Here is an 18,810-nt window from a genome sequence, read left to right as displayed (position 1 = left end):
TGTGTCACCTAGCTGCCCCGAATTGTTTTGTTTTAAAAGATGAGTCATGCCTGACTAACCACATTTCTTTTTAGATAATCTACTAAATTGGTAGATTATAGAAATGTTTTAGATGTAGATTTACCAGAAAGATATTCAACAAAGTCTTTCAGAACTTCCTTATGGGCAACATGGAAAAATCACAGACTGGATGATATTACAATGAGGTAGATTTAGGGAAAGATAAAATAACCAGATCGCAAAAATATCAATTAAAAGAGTGATGTTTACTTGAAGGAAAGGTCTCCCATCATGGAGTGTAATGGTGTATCTGTGCTTGACACTATTCTGTTTGGCTTTCTTATCAACGAATAGATTGAATACTGTGAGGAAAATTACGCCTCAAGAATTTTCTGGAATTCAGGGCGGTGATGTGTCAAAGGATCGTTTATTGTCACTCTTGCGAGAACGGGCCACCCCATGTGCAGCTGATGGGTGACCAAAAATGGAGGCTCACAGACCCCCTTTTACCTCCTCATCCCTAATGTGAAATGGCCCTTCCCTTTTTCAAGGGTTATAATCTACTAGCAAGAACTGGCTAATTGGGATTCAGTATTCCCACCCCTCTGCTTGACTTTTTCCATGGGAAAAATCTCTCTATCTTGATTCACTCATCACCTTCCCAGAGGTTCTAAATTAGCTTTTGAATTGATCCCTATTGAGAGGAGACAACTCTATCCCCCAATTCCTCACAAATACATAGATGGTAAATCTCAAATTTGCAGATAATAGGAAGCAGCTGGGAGGGAGAACTGACAAACACACTGGATGACTAAACCAAGATCCAGAAAGATGGTGACAGACAAACTAGAATTTCCAAATAATTCGAACTATTCTCAATGAGAAATTACCTGTTGTTGCAGGTATGCAAGAAGAGGCCTGTCCTCTACGGAGGGATTAAAATAGGTGATTTGGAAAGTCCCTTTTAGACTTCAACAGATCCATGATCTCACTGATATGGCTATTCCCTCCACCAGTGTAGAACACAAGCTATCCATACTTTCTTATCCTTACAGCCCCCACAAAGTGTTCACCCAATGTACTAAAGCCTTGCTCTAGGTCTTTTTACATTTCATGGCTGCCAGTGGATGGGGGGGTGGTGTGTGGATAAACACTGCTTTATCCGGTAGGTGATGTTATTATCCCCATTTTATAGTTGAGGAAACTGAGACAAACAGAAGTTATGAAAAAATGTATGATCCAGAAAGGAGGTGAGCCAGAGTTCTGAATATCAGATGGATATCTATATGTGGAGGCTCTGTGGAAGAACTTGCACCACAGGATGAGAAAGTATGGGCAGCTTAGGATCTACATTGGTGAAAAGTCATTTGTCTGAGGTCAGATTTGAACTCGGGTCTTCCTTACTCCAGGCCCAGCACTCTTTTTCTTTTTTCTTTTCTTTTTCTCTTCTCTTCTTTTTTTTGGTGAGGCAACTGGGGTTAAGTGACTTGCCCAGGGTCACACAGCTAGTAAGTGTTAAGTGTCTGAGTCCGGATTTGAACTGAGGTTTTCCTGACTCCAGGGCTGGTACTCTATCCACTGCGCCATCTAGCTGTTCCCTCAGCACTCTTTCCACTGTACTACCTGGCTGTCTCTGAATGCCTCTTATGCCACTTTTTGAACATGTCATCACTAGAAGTATACTATAGCATATATGAACCTATGAGAATTTACTCATGTTATTTTCTATCACAGGCAGCTAGGTGGCCCAATGGATAGAGTGCCAGATCTGGAGTTAGGAAGACTCCTCTTCATGAGTTCAAATCCAGCTTCTGACACTTACTAGCTGTGTGACCCTGGGCAAGTCAGTTAGCCCTATTTGCCTCAGTTTCCTCATCTAGTATCTTTGCTAAGAAAACCTCCACTGGGTAACAAAGAGACATGACTAAAAATGACAATAAAAACACACTTTCCTATCACCCTCTGTATTTTGCCTGGAACCTAATGCTTTGAAACCCAACTGACTGAAAGCTGCTTCCTCTGGGAAGCCTTTCCTTATTGTCTAGCTATTCTTCCCCAACTGGTAACAAGCTGCTCAGACTGCATAGAATATGGATATTGGATATGTACATTCATATACATATGGAGATATACATTAAATATACATATGTATACGTATATTTAATGTACATATCCAATATGTATACTTCGGAGCTAGCTATCTTTGGTGGTGTCTTCTGTTACTAGACCCTCAAGTTCCCTGAGACTAGAATCATGTCTTATCTAAATTTTCTCCCAGTGCTTAGCAAATGTTGGGAACATAGTAGGGGCTTAATTTGTTATTATTATATTTGGGGGGGTGAGGCAATTGGGGTTAAGTGACTTGCCCAGAGTCACACAGCAAGTAAGTGTCAAGTGTCTGAGGCTGGATTTGGGGTTTTTTTGGTTTTTTTTTTTTAGTGAGGCAATTGGGGTTAAGTGACTTGCCCAGGGTCACACAGCTAGTAAGTGTTAAGTGTCTGAGGCTGGATTTGAACTCAGGTACTCCTGACTCCAGGGCCACCCAGCTGCCCCTATTATTATATTTTTGACAGTAGACTATTCCCCTCATTTTCCAATCTCTGCTCCCTTGGATTCCTTGCCTGGTTCCTGCTGTCATCTCAAAGTCAACATGTCTGAAATGAAACTTGTTATCTTCTCTCCCCCCACTAAAACACCCATTTTCCCTCACCTGAATTCCTCATTTTTGTTGAGGATGTACCTTTGTCCCAATCACTGTTTCAAAAATGAACCTTCATTTTGTCTGTTTATCTATTCACCCACTCGTCAAACTTTCATCCACCTACTCCTCATTGTGGGAGAAGTCATGCACTCATTTGTATTGGTGAGTATTCATGTGCATCCAAGTCTTTTGTGGAGTTGTGATTTGTACACATGAATCTCCACACTTACAGGTGTGTATGTGTTTGGATGGGTGCCTCTGTGGGTGTACATGTTTATGTTAATAACAGTGGGTGGAACTGGCCCTGGCACCACATGTGTTTTCTATGTCAGAGGTTCTCCAATTAGGCTACCTGAGACATGGAGAGGCATCAGAGCACGCTGCATAGAGCAGTGGAATTAGAATCCGGAAATGCTTCAATCCCAGGTTCAAATGCTACATACTAGCCATGTGATGCGGGATAAATCATTTTATCTCTCTGCATGACCATTTCTCTCCCAACTAACCTGTAGAAGTTTTATTTCTTAGTAACAACATTCATCTCCTCAGAACAGGGGAAATGGAGATAGGGTAGGGCACAGGGCAGTCTTTTACAAGTTTTTTATTAGTGTCCTGAGATTTGTTGTTGTTCAGTCATATCTGACTCTTCTTGGCCCCATTTGGGGTTTTGTTGGCAAAGATACTGGAGTGGTTTGCAATTTCCTTCTCCAGCTCATTTTACAGATGAGGAAACTGAGGCAAACAAGGTGAAGTGACTTGTCCAGGATCACACAGCTAGTCAGTGCTTGAGGCCGGATTCAAACTCATGAAGATGAGTCGTCTGGACTCCAAGCCTAGTCCTCTATCCACTGTGCCATCAGTTGCCCCTAAGAGATAATTCCCAGTCAAAGGCATCGGCCTGTATATCAAGGACAAATGAGAACTAAACAAAAGGGAGTAACTGAATTGTAGCAGAGTTTCCTGCTCTGACAAGAACAATTTCTCTACAGTGTCAAGCATTTCACAATGAATTCATGAAGAATGACCTAGGCTAGATTTGGCAATGTTCATCAGTTACCAATCTGGAAGACAAACAAAGTTTAAAGGCAGGTGAGAAGCACCAATGATGCCATCTTGTATACCTAGCCACCTTCTTTTTTTTACAGGTACATGCACAGGAACTAGGATGATCTCCCTCCACCCCGCTCCACCTACTCAGATCCTTCATAGCCTAGCTTTGTGAAGTAACTTCCCAAAGCCTCCCCTGGCTATTCCAGGCCATACATTTGGGAATACCTTATAGTAGAATCTGTAGAACACAATCTTGCAATTAAAACAATGGTTTTCATTTTTCTCCAGTTGTTTCCTCTACTAGACCATAATCTCCTCCAGTGCAGGGATCAGGCCTTACGAATCCCTTATGACATTTACATATTGCTGAGCATTCAATCGATCTTTATGGACTGACAGAATGATTGATGGAGGCAGGCACTCAGTGGCCTACCTGACTTTTTGCATATATTGGCATTTTGGCTGCTGTGTACAGAGTTGGCTAATTAAGATGAATGACTTTAGTGCTGAGTGCATTTTTTCACTTCCCAGAAAAAAACAAGCCAACCTTTATTAAGGAAGCGTACAACACTACAGAGAGGTAAAGAAAAATCAATGATTTTTTTAAAATCAGATTAAATATTTTTGCTAAAAATGCTTTACTTTAAATAAACAAATTAGCCTTTGCAAAATAGTTTTAAGATGCTGAAGACCAAAGATATTACTGATCTAGATGATTTCAAACTCTATAACATTTTAGACAATAGAGTTATTTAACTGTTTAATAAAAGTTTTATAACTAGGTCACAATCATGATTCTTCTTGCTGATTGCTCCATTTCATTGTATTGCCAATATCTCCAGCACCTTGGAATCCATAATTGCTGAAGAAGACAAGCTAGCCACGTCTTAGACCTACAACTAGAAGATAGGCTTGGTACCAGGAGACAGAAATAGGAAGAGTCTCCTTAGCTCAGTAGTACTGGGTGTAAGCATTGGCGATCGTTGGTGATCATTGGCTATCACTGGGGATCATGAGCATTAGCTCAATCTGAAGGAAAGTTCTCTCATTAGGTAAGTTTTCCTCAGACGGAATGGGCAGCAGCTGCCTTCAGTGACACTGACTTTCCCTGATAGTGAAGATCTTCAAGTAGATGTTGGCAAAGCGATTCCATTGATGAATTAATCAATGAAGTGTCTGTCATTTTCCATGCCCTGTATGAAAGGCTATGGACATAAAAAGTGGCAAATGATAGTTCCTGCCCTCAAAGGGCTCACAATCTAATGGGGGAGACAACATGCAAACAAATATATATATATATATAAAAGAGGGATTGTGGAAGGTTTCCTGCAGAAGGTAGGATTTTCTTTGGGACTTGAAGGAAGCCAGGGAAGTCAGTAGGCAGAGCATTCCAGGTATGGCCAAAGAAAATGCTGAGGGAGGGAGGGTCATGGTCATGGAACAGCCAGTAGGCCAGTGTCACTGGATCTAAGAGTATTAGAGGAGGGGGCTAGGTGATGAAGGGCTTTGAATGCCAAACAGAGCACTTTGTATTTGATGCTGGAGGCAATAGGGAGCCACTGTAATTTATTGAGTGGGGGAGAGGGTGACATGGTTGGATCTGTGCTTTAGGAAGATCACTTTGGTAACTGAATGGAGAATGGACGGGAGTGGGGAGAGACGAGGCAGGCAGATGCGCCAGCAGCAACTGCAATAGTCCAGGTGTGAGGTGGCAATGTCAGAGGAGAGAAGGGAATGTATTCAAGAGATAACGCAAAGGTGAAGTTGACAGGCCTTGGCGACTGATTGTATATGAAGGATAAGAGATAGTGAGGAGTCCAGGATGACTCCTAGATTGTGAGCCTGAGGGAAGAGGAGAGCAGTGGTACCCTCTCCAGTAGTAGAGAAGGGGGAGGTGGAGGGTTTGGGGGGAAAGAATGAGTTCTGTTTTGAACATGTTGAGTTTAAGATGTCTGTAGGACATCTAGTTCAAGCTATCTGAAGGAGTTGAAGATACAAGACTGGGGGTCAGGAAAGGTAGATCTGAGAATCATCGGTATGGTCATTAAATCCATGGGAGCTGATAAGATCACCAAGTGAAGTAGTCTGGAGGGAGAAGAGAAGAGGGCCTAGGACAGAACCCTGAGGGCCAGCTACAGTTGGATAACGGGGTCTGGAAGAGGATCCAGCTAAGGGGACAGAAAAGGAGCAGTCAGGTAGGAGGAGAACCAGGAGAGAACCTAGAGAGAAGGCAGTATCAAGGAGGAGAGGGTGATGGACAGGGACAAAGGCTGCAGAGAGATGAAGGAGAATGAGGAGAGAAAACTCCACTGGATTTGGCAATGAAGAAATCACTCGGAACTTTGGAGAGAGCAGATTCTGTGGAATGCTTGTAAGTCTTCTGCGAAAGGAAGATTATAAGGGGTTAAAAAGGGAGAGGGGAGTTAGTGGAGGCCTCTATTGTGGGTGGCCTTTTGGAAGAGTTTAGCCACAAAAGGTAGAAGAGAAATAGGATGATAGCTAGAGGAGACGGATAGATTCAATGCGGGTTTTTCAGGATGAGGGAGGGCTAGGCACATTTGCAAACAGCAAGGAAACAAGGAAGGATTGAAGGGGAGTTACAGAGTGGGGATGAGAAGATGGAATGGAATGGAATGGGATCACTTGAACACGTTGGGGCTTTGGTAAGAAGTAAGGCCATTTCATCCTGTGAGACAGAGGGTAAAGGGGGAGAGAGGGGCAGAAGACATTTACTATTGTGTTAAACAACGGGGATTCAAAGAAAGACATAACCACTGTTCCTGCCCTCAAGGATTTGATTGATACCATTTTAGGCAATAGGGAGCCACTGAAGCCTTCTGAGTAGAGGACTGACAAAATAAGAGCACTGCATTAGTACCAATATTGGGCATCAGTGTGAAGAATGGACTAGAGAGAGGTAAGAATGGAGATGGGGACACCGATTAGGATAATAATCCAGGTAAAAGGTGATGAGGGTTTAAATGATGTCTGTCAGCGTAGCTAGGTGGTGCAGTGGATAAAGCACCGGCCCTGGATTCAGGAAGACCTGAGTCACTTACTAGCTGTGTGACCCTGGGCAAGTTACTTAACCCTCTTTGCCCCCTCCCCCCCAAAAAAGGGAAAAAAGAAGGATATTAGAGAAATTGTTGGAATTAGAATTGAGAGAATTTGGCAATCAATCAATGGTGGTGTCTAAGGCACTAAGCGGGAAGGAAGAGTGAAAGACAACAGTGGCTTGCCTCTACATAGTGCTTTAAGTTTTTCCAACATACTATCTCATTTAAGCTCTTCCACAATCTAAAGAGAAGGGTGCTGCAGATAGTTTTATTCCCTTTTTGCAGAAAAGGAGACTGATACCTAGAGAGTTTAAGGGAGCTGCCCAGGCTTAGAGTGATTAAATGTTAGAGGTTAAGATTTAAATGCAGGGATTACTGCCTCTCTGGACAGCACTCTATTCATCTCAAACCTGAGTGATTGGGAGAAAAACGGTGTCATCAACAGAAATAGACAAGGTAGGGGCAGCTAGGTGGCGCAGTGGATAAAGCACCGGCCCTGGATTCAGGAGTACCTGAGTTCAAATCCAGCCTCAGACACTTCCTAGCTGTGTGACCCTGGGCAAGTCACTTAACCCCCATTGCCCTGCTAAAAAATTAAAAAAAAAAAAAAGAAATAGACAAGGTAGGGAGACGTTTAGTACGAAAAAGTTTTAGATGAGTTCAGTCCAGGGCATGTTGGGGTTGAGGGGCATCCTAGATGAAGATATGCAGCAGACTGCTAGAGACATGCGACTAGAGCTCTGGAGGCAAATCAGGATGGGAAATGTCGACTTAGGAATCATCCATGTAGAAGTGATAACTGTAGGCAGGAGAGGAGATAAGATTGCCAAGGGTGGGAATATGCAAAGATGAGTTATGGGTTAAACAGACTTTTGAGAGCTGGCTTTGGCCGTTAATTAAACATGATTCACAACACAAAATGTTTTCCAAGGCAAAGATCGCAGAACCCATAGACTATCAGAGACAAAAGGGAACTTAGATCATCTAGTCCAAATAAGGGATGAGTTCTGGGGACACAACCTGTTTTGCAAATTGGGGTTGCATGAACCAAGAATTTCCCAGAATTATGATTCCATAAAATGGTAGAGCTTGAGGGGCACACAGTGGTCATCTAAGCCAGCCCACTTCATATTCACATGAGGAAAGTGAGATCCAAGGGAAAGTGCTTTGTCCAAGTTCATACAGCTAGTGGGTGAAAAAGCCAGAACTAACTCAGTACCGCTGTGCTCTGTATCTCCAGTATAAGGACATGTAATCACAATTGCTCTTCAAAACAAGGACTCTGAGTTCACGATCAGCATGGGGCTGAGTGTTGGTAGGAGAAAGCACCTATGCCAGGAGGAGCAAGAGAGAAGAAAGGTATTGTGCTCTTAGCACAGTGTCTCGAAGTAGTGTTGCTTAATAAAATGCTTGCTGATGACTGATTTCTGGGAGGCTTTTGGCAAGGCACAGAGATAGCCGCTACCAGCCAGTTCTGTGGTACTGAAAGTAGGGAGGCAGATAGGAAGTGGGGGACTGGTCCTGTATAAGAAACCAGGAACGTTGAGGCACATGTCTCCAAAAGCTTCCCAAGAATTGAGAAATGATGGGTAAAAATCCTCTTCCTCTGGAGAGGGGGGTGAAGTTTGTTTTGGGGAAAGACTAGATTGTTGTCCCTGCCTGCAAAAATGCTCTTCTTCCCCCACTCTGCCCCTCTAGAAATGACTAAAACAGGTTTTTCTACAAGTCCAGTCAAATATATGATTTTGGTAGCAAAGATCCTAAAACTATATTATACATACATATAGACATGGAATATATACTTACATATACCCACATACATGTATGTGTATTAATAATATTGTTTACCTTTTTTAATCTTGGAGCTCATATTTTTTTTTTAAATCTTAAGTTTTTTATTATTTTCCAGTGACATGTAAAGATAGTTTTCAATATTTTTATAAGATTTTGAATTCCAAATTTTTCTCCCTCCCCCCTCCCCTAGGCAGCAAGCAATCTGATATAGGTTATATATGTACAATCACATTAAACATATTTCTGCATTACTCATGTTGTGAAAGAATCAGAACAAAAGGGAAAAACCTCAAAAGAGAAAAACAAAGTAGAAATAGTATGGTTCAATCTGCATCTAGATTCCAGTTTTTGTTCTTGATATGGAACACTTTTTCTATCAGGAGTCCTTTGGAATTGTCTTGGAACACTGTATTGCTGAGAAAAGTTGTCTATCATAGTTGGTCATTGCACAATGTTATTGTACAATGTTCTCCCGCTTCTGTGCACTTTATTCAGCATCAGTCCAAGTCTTTCCAGGTTTCTCTGAAATCTCCCTGCTCATCATTTCTTACAGCACAATAGTATTCCATTATATTCATATACCACGACTTGTTCAGCCATTACCCAGTTGATGGGCACCCATCCCCTTGATTTCCAATTCTTTGCCACCACAAAGAGAGCTGCTAGAAATATTTTTGTACATGTGGGTCCTTTTCTCTTTTTTATGATCGCTTTGGGATGCAGACCTAGTAGTGGTATTACTGGGTCAAAGGACTGTTTACCATTTTGATAGCAGGAAGGGAGGGGTTAGAAAGCAAAAAGGGGGAGGGGAATCAAATAGGGGATTGCTGCAGGAGTGAAGTGTGCAGAACAGAAAATTTCCTTGATGACTGCTACGATTTATCCTTTTTCTCTTCACTGGGGACAACAAATAATTGGGAGTCAGAGCTGTGAGGCAGAGTTTTATTGGTAGTCAAGGGCCTTGAGTCCTGTTTCATTCAGTCACTAAATATTCATATTATATATTATAAAAGTTCTAAATGTATATATAAAATAGATTGCAAATTATCAATGTAATATAAATATTGCTAGGGATGCTATGTCTGGTTTGACCCCCTCCTCTTTAAAATAAGGGAATTGGATAAGATACTTTCTATCGGGCCCTCCAGTCTTTATATTTTTATGTCAGGGTGAGTTCCAGGCTTCTTCTCTTTCATCAGTGCAGATGGTTTCCTCAAATCTAGACGGCCACAGTCCTTTTCAACTTACTGCATTGATTTGGGGAGGTCGTTTGGACGAGAGATTCATCAACTTGTGGCCAGCCTAGTGACGAGCCTCTGGCCCTTCCTTCAGCTAGACAGGTTTTCGGACCTGATGTGAGGTCCTTCACAGTTCTGTTCAAATCCTACCTCAGACGCTCACTAGGTTCATCACCCGGGGAAGTTACTTGATCTCACTGAGCCTCAGTTTCGGTAGCTGTAAAGTGGAGTAAATAACAGGCCCTGCCTCATACGGTTGACATTAGGAACAAATGAGTGAATATGTGCTGCCGGAAAACCCCATTATCTAATCTACTGGACTCAAACCCCACTTTGAACGCTTTCAACCTATGTGATCCTGGGCAAGTCACTTTGTGCCCCTTGGCCTTGGTTTCCTAGTCGGTAAAATAAGTGGGTTGGTCTAGCTGACCTGTCAGGTTCCTTGTAGATCTCTCTGGTCAGTAAGCAGGCACATCGAGAGCACTGCATTTTACAATTATCATCTCATTTGCTTAGCTTAGTGCACGGCACACAGCAGGCGCTATATAAATGCTGTTTAGCATTATTAGGGGTAGTGATATTACCAACCCCCTCCTGGATGCCTGCCTTGTGCTGGTGGGGGCTTGGGTAGCTCAGTGAAACTGCGTTGTGCCGCGCAGCGGCCCAAGACAGGTCACAGTGGAGAGTTCGGATAGAAGGGAATGACCAACCACTCCGGCGTCTCTGCCAAAGTCACCCTAAATGGGGTCACAGAGAGTCGGACGGGATTGCAAAGAATGAGTGAACAACAAACAAGGCGGAAGAGGCATGAGGTAAGTTCGGCAACAGGAACAACAGGTAGAAGGTGCATAGCCCTAGGTGGCCTCCCGTCCGGAAAACCTTAGGTTAAGGCCGGCTGCGGTGCGGGGGTGGAGGCTCCCCTCCCTGGGGCTCTTCCGAGGCTGCTGGCCGTTTGGGGATGGAGAAGGGGGTGACCCAGATTCATTCGCCCATCAATCAAGGAGCATGTGCTAGGGCTGGGCACAAAAGCAAAGTCCTGCCTCTCAAGGAGTGGCCATTCCAGGGGCAAACAGGTGACTCCACGCGTGTCGGCCTGTGCTAGGTACGGGGAGTAGTGAAAGAGATACAGCACTTCTCGACCCCAAGGCACTCACCCAAGCCCCACCCCCACCCCAAACCTGGCCCGGATCAACGGGAACCGGCTTTGGTCCGCGTCATCCGGCAGCCTGTGGCCTCGGAGGGCGAGAGCTGTCCAGACCCCGGCATCTCTGGCACCGAGCCGAAGAGGCGCGGGCGGGGCCTCGGCGGAGCATTGTGGGTAAGCGCTTTAAAAGATGTCCCCGCGCGCCTAGTCGGCCAGGAGCAGTCCAGTCGGGCTTCTGTCAGCGCCATGCCGCGGTCGCTCACCAAGCGCGGCCTCATGCTGCTGATGCGCGCCATCGGCTTCTTCATCGGCCTCATCGGCATCGCGGCACGAGCCCTCGACTTCACCTGGCGCCACGGCGGCTCCCGCAGCACCAAGCCCACAAGCGAGCCCCTGCTGCTGTTGTCGGGGATGCAGCTGGCCAAACGCATCCGCCAGAGGAAGGTGAGAGGGCCGGGGCCGCGCAGGGGCGGGGGGAGGAGGGGGAGAGGCGCGGGCGAGCGACCCCCAGCCGCCCCTCCGGGCCGCAAGGCCTTCTGGGAGTTGCAGTTTTCGGCCCTCTGCTGAACCGGCTTCTCGGGAGCCCGGGGCCCACTCCTCGGGAGCCAACTCCACCCCCGCCTTCTTCCGCTTTCTGAGGCGGCTCATTAGCAGGCTAAAAGCCTGTTCTCGATTTCCTCGGCCGTGGCCCTTTTCCCTACTCCACCCCTCCTCCTCATTCAGTTCACCTCCTCTTTCCCTTGCCTTTTTTCCCCGCGAAAACACGTTTAGCAACCCCTGTCCTTGGGCCGTGACAACTGAAAGGGGCCATACCAATCGCCTAAGCCATTCTTTTCCCGTAACAAAAGGGGAAACCGAGGCCCACAACAGCGCAAAAGGCCCCACAGAGTCTTAGTAAGTGGCAGAGCTGGGGCCAAAAGCTAGGGTCCCAAACTCTCTCGCAAATGCTGGGCTGCCCCCGATGATAACCTTAACTAGGTTTCTCTGGTAGGTATAAAAATGGCAGTGGGGAAACAGAAGGTAGACCATGTAATGGGACTTGATAATTAGTCCAGTAGAAGCAGCCCTTGGTGCCAAAAGTATTAGGACACACTCCACAGCACACTGACTTGGGGAATATCTACATTTTATTAAATGGTTAGTAAATGTGAATTTAAGAAGCAGCTAGGTAACTCGTGGATAGAGCTCTGGACCTGGAGTCAGGAAGACCTGAATTCAAACCCCGCCTCTGAGACTTAGCAGCTGTGTGACCCTGGCCAAGTCACTTCACCCAGTTTGCCTTAATCCACTGGAAAAGGAAGTGGCAAACCACCCCAGTATCTTTGTCAAGAAAACCACATGGACAGTATTGGCGTGATATGATAATGAAGAATCTGACATGATTGAATGACAAAATGTGGATATAATGATTTTATTAAAATCATTAGCCCTAGAGTTGGAAGGGACCTCCCCCCCCAACCCCTCATTTTAGGAAATGAGAAAATCAAGATCAGGTCCACAGAACTTGCATAAGATCTCACAGGACGTAAGCAGGGGCAGGATTCCTTTCCTTTTTCTCTGTGCCAGTTACCCTATGTTCCATTCTTCTAACACCCGGCTCTCCTGTGTAGGAACAGAAGTGGATATACATATTCCCAATAGCAAAGTGGGAAGCTAAAGACTATTTTTATGACACCTGAGGGATTTTGCGGCCACATTTAATCCCTATCCCCTCTTTAATATTTGAAATTCTGCTCCTCATTCCCCTTCCAAATTTCTTTTCTTGTTTGTTTTTGGTTTTGTTTTTGTTTTGTGGGGCAATGAGGGTTAAGTGACTTGCCCAGGGTCACACAGCTAGTAAGTATCAAGTGATGTCGCATTTGAACTCAGGTCCTCCTGAATCCAGGCCCGTGCTTTATCCACTGCGCCACCTAGCTGCTCCCCAAATTTCTTAAATGACTGCTATTTGAGTTCTCTTCCTAGTTCTCTGAATGTTATTTTTTCTTTCCATCCCCTAAACACAATATTCCTTAAGGTTCATTTTTCTCTCTCCCCTCCTCTTTGTATTCTTTCCGTACTTTCATTCTTTTTAGTAAATATTTCTTGAGTCCCTACCATGTACCAGGTATCTTGCTGAACATCACTTCCTGGCATCACTGTTGAGGTGAGAGAGATGACTGGAGTTGGACACGTGGTGGTCAGCAGCATAGTGGGGACCCTCAGCTGTGGGAGTGATTGTGATCAGCTCTCTGAGAGCTTCTTAATGCACGGTATTGTTGTTTTTAATTTTGCAGGTGAAGTGTATAGATGTCATTAACACATATATTGCCCGAATAAAGGAAGTGAACCCAATGATCAATGCAATTGTCAAGGATAGGTGAGTCCCAGTCCCAGGACGGTCCTTTCTAATTACTCAAAAGCAGGCACAGCTTGCTGCAAGTGAGAGGGAATTGTAATTCTTCCCAAAGGCTGTCATCTCTTTTAGTGACAATAATTTGAAAACAGAATTTCCTCAAGGAAAAGGCTGGTTCTTGGGGGCTTCTCGGTGCTTTGGCTTCATTGTGCATAATGGCTCCCTCTTCACCAACATTTTATAGCACAGTGTACAGCTCGGAAAATGCTTTGGCAAGAAGTAGGAGGCAATCTTTACAAGGAAGGGATTGGAGCTTGCCCATCTTGGACTCCTTTCCACTCAATAACCCTTATATTCCTGTTTCCACTATCTTTCGGTGACTCTTGAGTTCCAAGTGACCCAAGGTCCTTCGGTGATTAAAAATGAAACTGCTTGTCACGAGAGTAGAGTATTTTCACTCTTGTATTGAAGACATCTAAACTGAGGTGCTGCCAAGAATTTGAAAGGGATTTTTGTTTGTGCTGTCACTTGAAATACTGGCTTCCTTGGGGTAGCAGAGTAGAGTGCAGATACTCACAATAGCCGTCCTTTTGCCTAGCAGTTTTCCGATTTGTCTGCTTTTCTCTTAAATGAGGGTTTTTCCTCCTAGATTCGAGGCAGCTCAGCGAGAAGCTTTAGCAGTGGATAAAAGACTATCAGAGGCACAAGAAGATGAGGCAACACTAGAAAAGAAATGGCCCTTCTTGGGGGTCCCTTTGACTGTCAAGGAAGCCTTTGAGTTGAATGGTATCCTTTTCTTTTTCTCAAGGGGTATTTGGATTGAACTTAGAGGGGACATACATTTCCCTGGGACGAACATTTATTAAGTGCCTACTATGTGCCAGGCATTAACACTAGCTGAACGTCATGCAAGGTAATTTGGGTGGGAATTGGGAGAATTAAGACAGGCTTCCTGTAGGAAGCTAGAGGGAAGTGGGTGTACACTAGTTCTGGAGGCCAGCATGTGCAAAGGGTTGGAGATGGTTGTTGCCTTGACATGTACAAAGGAGAGCAAGGGTTGGAGTTGTGCATTCACTTAATGGCTTGAGTTCCATTAGACTTCCTTGTTAATTTTATTTATATAGTTTATTTATTTAAAATACATTTATTTAACCTATTTGAATGTTAATATTAAACATATTGTTTGATATCATATTAATTTATAAATATTTCTATAAGTAACTATATAATACATAAATATATTTGACAGATAATATATTAATAATATATTAGTATTTAATGTATTTAATTTTTAATGTTTAAAATATATTTATTTATATAGTTTATTTTTATTTTCTTTATATAGTTTATTTTATTAGTTTATCAGGCTGCTCTGGTTTTTTTTTTTTTAGAACACTGGGCATGTGGGCAAACTGTGATCATTAGACCCAACATAAGGCTGGTTTTTTCATATTTTCCTACCTAGAATCCAAGAATTGAAGCCATTTGTCCTTTGCTTGTTCTTCTAGGAATGCCCAATTCTTCAGGCCTGGTGAACCGTCGGAATGTCGTCTCCAAAACTGATGCCACAGTAGTGGCATTGCTAAAGAAAGCTGGTGCTATTCCCCTTGGAGTGACCAATTGCAGTGAGCTTTGCATGTGGTATGAGTCCAGCAACAATGTCTATGGCAGAACCAACAATCCGTATGATGTGCAATGCATCGTAGGTGGTAGTTCAGGTGAGTTACATGTTTGAGTTATCAGGGAAGAAATAGTGCATTAAGGCTGCGAAATGAAGTAAGGATCAATCAGTCAATCAATAAGCATTGATCAAGTACTTCCTATGTGCCAAGAACTCTGCTAAGTGTTGCAGATACAAATAAGAAAAAGAAAGACTGTCTCTGCCCTCAAGGAGCTTGTAATCTAATGGTTCTGTTTGCCCAATTGGTCTGACTTATAAGCTAGTAGATAAAGACATGGCTATTTTAGGAAAATCTCTTCAATACATATGTAAACTTTGAAAAGAGATCAGTTCAGGATGGTCATTTTTCTCACAAAGACTTTCTAACTTTAGGATGAGATTCAGTCAATAAGTATTTATTAGCTACCTATTGTATATCTAGGACTGTGGTTTTCTCTATTTAAAAAATATATTTTGTTTTTACGCTGCCTTCCTTTCTAATTTAATACTTTATTTTTTATTCTGCCTTTAGCAAACACAAAAAGAACATTTCCATATACAAAGTAGAATAGAAACCGAGGGTCATTTGTGAAAACTAGTATCTCTTTTATATACAGTTTGCTTTTAAATATATATGTAATATGTGGACAGCCAGGTGGTGCAGTGGATAAAGCACCGGCCCTGGATTCAGGAGTACCTGAGTTCAAATCCGGCCTCAGACACTTGACACTTACTAGCTGTGTGACCCTGGGCAAGTCACTTAACCCTCATTGCCCTGCCAAAAAAAATGTATATAATAAATTAACCATGTTTTTTTTACCTTTGAATTTTTTCCAATTAACAAGCATTTATTTTAGCTTTCTCCCACCCCACCCCCATTGAAAAAGAAATAAAGAAAACACTTAGATAAGCATAGTGAGGCAGAACAAGTTCCCACAGTTATCATGTCAAAAAAAATATATGTCTCATTCTACATCTTGACTCTATCACTAACAACAATAATGATGATAATAGTAGCAAACATTTAAATAGCATTTACTATGTGCTAGGTACTTTGCTAAGCACTTTACCGATATTATCTCATTTGTTACTTGTGACAACCCTGGGAGGGAGGTGCTATTATCATCCTCATTTTGCAGATGAGGAAACTGAAACTGGTGAAGTGACTTGCTCAGGGTCACACAGCTAGGAAGGATCTGAGGCTGAATTTGAACTTGAACTGTGATGCCCCAGAGCTGCCTCATTACTTCTCTGTTAGGAGGTAGGCGATATTCTTCATCACAAGTCCTGTAGAATTCTGGATGGTAATTGCATTGATCAGAGTTTTGGTCCGGGCCATATACAAATATTTTTTGAAGAAAAAAAAGAGGAAGAAAAAATTATAAAATATATGCCATGTTCCACACCTATGGCCCTCCCACCTCAGCAAAGGAGTAGTAGTAGTAGGCTTCTGCCAGTCGAGGATGACCATGGATCAGTGCTTTGAAGAGCCACAGGCCACAGTGTGGCTGTGCGTGTTGTATCTACCCCATGAGGAGTAGCTGGAGTGTTCTCTCCAGGGTGCTGGCCTGGACGGATCAATATGGAGAATGAGCTGTTGCCCATGCAGCAGGTTTTCCCTCTCTGTGACATTGGTGGATCCAAAGGAGAGGCAGAGCCAGTACAGTTAGGCACCAGTGCCGCTGCAGGAGTTGCCAGAGGGATGTGATGTCCAACATCCAACTGCCTAAGGGACTCCGACTCCTGATTTTTCCTCGGTGGGAGTATCCCTTCATATCCCTTCTTTGGAGCTATGCTTGTTCTTTGTAATTTTGCAACATTTGCTTTTGATTGTTTTGTGGGTTTTATTCTTTTCATTTACATTGTCGCAGTCATTGAGATTGTTTCCTTGGTTCTGCTGGCTTCTTTTTGCATTAGTTCATATAGATCTTCTCTGTATGCATCATACACATCATTTCTTACAGCAGTCTTATTCCATTACATTCATGTGCCATAATTTGTTTAGCCATTCCCTGAACACTAGACATCTACTTTGTTTCCAATTCTTTGCTATCACAAAATGAGTTGCTATAAATACTTTTGTACATATGGGTTTTTTTCCTCTTTAACTGATGTCTTTAGAGTATAGGCCTGGTCATGGTAGCATTAAGTCAAATGCTATGCACAGAGGGCAGCTAGGTGGTGCAGTGGATAAAGCACCAACCCTGGATTCAGAAGAACCTGAGTTCAAATTCGGCCTCAGACACTTGACACTAGCTGTGTGACCCTGGGCAAGTCACTTAACCCTCATTGCCCTACCTCCAAAAAAAATGCTATGCACAATTTAGTAACTTTGGAGGAAAAATTCCAAGTTGCTTGCCAGAATGACTGAAAAAGTTCACAGCTCCACCAAAGGTATAGTTATGTACTTGTTTTCCTTTAACCCTTTTAATACTGGTCACTTTCCTTTTATGTCAACTTTGCCATGGGTATGAGGTAGAATCTCAAATTCATTTGTTCCTTCCAAGTCCACCCTGCCCTGTCTGTATTGTCTTTTTTTTTTTGGTGAGGCAGTTGGGGTTAAGTGACTTGCCCAGGGTCACACAGCTAGTAATTGTTAAGTATCCAAGGTCAGATATGAACTCAGGTCCTCCTGAATCCAGGGCTGGTGCTCTATCCACTGTGCTACCTAGCTGCCCCCTGTATTGTCTTTTAAATATGCTTCTGTTCTCTTCTGTGTATTCTAAAAAGGCTTCAATGACCTGCTTTTCAACAATCTATCTATATTCATTCATTTATCTTTTTATTTAGCAGCACTATGAATAGTTCCCCTTTCCCCCTCCTTTCCAACACTCCTTCCCCTTAAATTAAAAAAAAAAGAAAATCACAATCCTTGTAACAGATAAACATTGTCAAGGAAAACAATTCCACACATTTACCAAGTCCATAAATGTATGGCTCAGTCAGTAAGTTGGTAGCATGTTTCCTCATTAGAACTCTGGAATTGTGGTTAGTCATTTTATTGATCAGAGTTCTTGTATTGTTCAAAATTGTTTGTCTTTACAATGTTGTTAGATCTGTATGAATTGTTCTCCTGGTTCTGTTCACTTCACTTGCATCAGTTCATATAAGACTTCTCAGGTTTTTCTGAAACCATCCTCCTCCTTATTTTTTACAGCATAATAGTATTCCATCATAATCATATACCACAGCTTATTCAGCCATTCCCCAGTTGATGGGTATCCCTTCAGTTTCCATTTCTTTGCCACCACAAAAAGGGCTACTATAAATTTTTGGAAATATGAGTCCTTTTCCTTTTCCTTTGATATCTTTGGGATATGGACCTAGTAGCACTATTTCTGGGCCAAAGGATATGCACAATTTGATAGCCCTTTGGTGATTATTCCAAACTGTTCTCCAGAATGGTTGGAGCAGTTCACAGTTCCACTGGCAATGTATTGGTGTCCCAATTGTTTCACATCCTCTCCAGCATGTCATTTTCCTTTTCTATTATGTTAGCCAGTCTGATGGCTGTGAGGTGGTACCTCAGAGTTGTTTTAATTTGCATTCTCTAATTGATAATGATTTAGAGCAGTTTTGTCATATGATTATTGCTATCTTTAATTTCTTCCTCTGAAAATTACCCGTTCATATCTCTTGACCGTTTATTAATTAGGGAATGGCCCTTATTTTGTAGATTTGGCTCAGTTCCCCTATATAACTTAGAAATGAGACCTTTATCAGAGAAATTTGCTGCAAAGATCTTCCCCAATTTCCTGTTTCTCTTTGGATTTTAGCTGCATTAATTTTATTTGCAAAAAACATTTAAAATTTTATGTCATCAGAGTTATCTATT

General features: G+C 42.9%; 1 protein-coding gene across 1 annotated transcript in view; it reads left to right on the top strand.

Annotated features, from left to right (window-relative positions):
• The first annotated feature begins 9,807 nt into the window (after positions 1-9,807).
• FAAH2 (fatty acid amide hydrolase 2) overlaps positions 9,808-18,810 on the top strand; it is a 28,977-nt gene continuing 19,974 nt past the window's right edge. Inside the window, exons 1-5 of the mRNA XM_043974549.1 lie at positions 9,808-10,651; positions 10,942-11,427; positions 13,257-13,339; positions 13,965-14,101; positions 14,824-15,033. Coding sequence (XP_043830484.1) covers positions 10,541-10,651; positions 10,942-11,427; positions 13,257-13,339; positions 13,965-14,101; positions 14,824-15,033 — 1,027 coding nt within the window. The 5' untranslated portion in view covers positions 9,808-10,540. The remainder of the gene's footprint in view (positions 10,652-10,941; positions 11,428-13,256; positions 13,340-13,964; positions 14,102-14,823; positions 15,034-18,810) is intronic.

The sequence above is a fragment of the Dromiciops gliroides genome, chromosome X, assembly GCF_019393635.1.
Source record: "Dromiciops gliroides isolate mDroGli1 chromosome X, mDroGli1.pri, whole genome shotgun sequence".
NCBI lineage: Eukaryota > Metazoa > Chordata > Mammalia > Microbiotheria > Microbiotheriidae > Dromiciops > Dromiciops gliroides.
The sequence above is the reverse complement of the archived record's forward strand: the minus strand, read 5'-3'. Positions and strand labels throughout refer to the sequence as shown.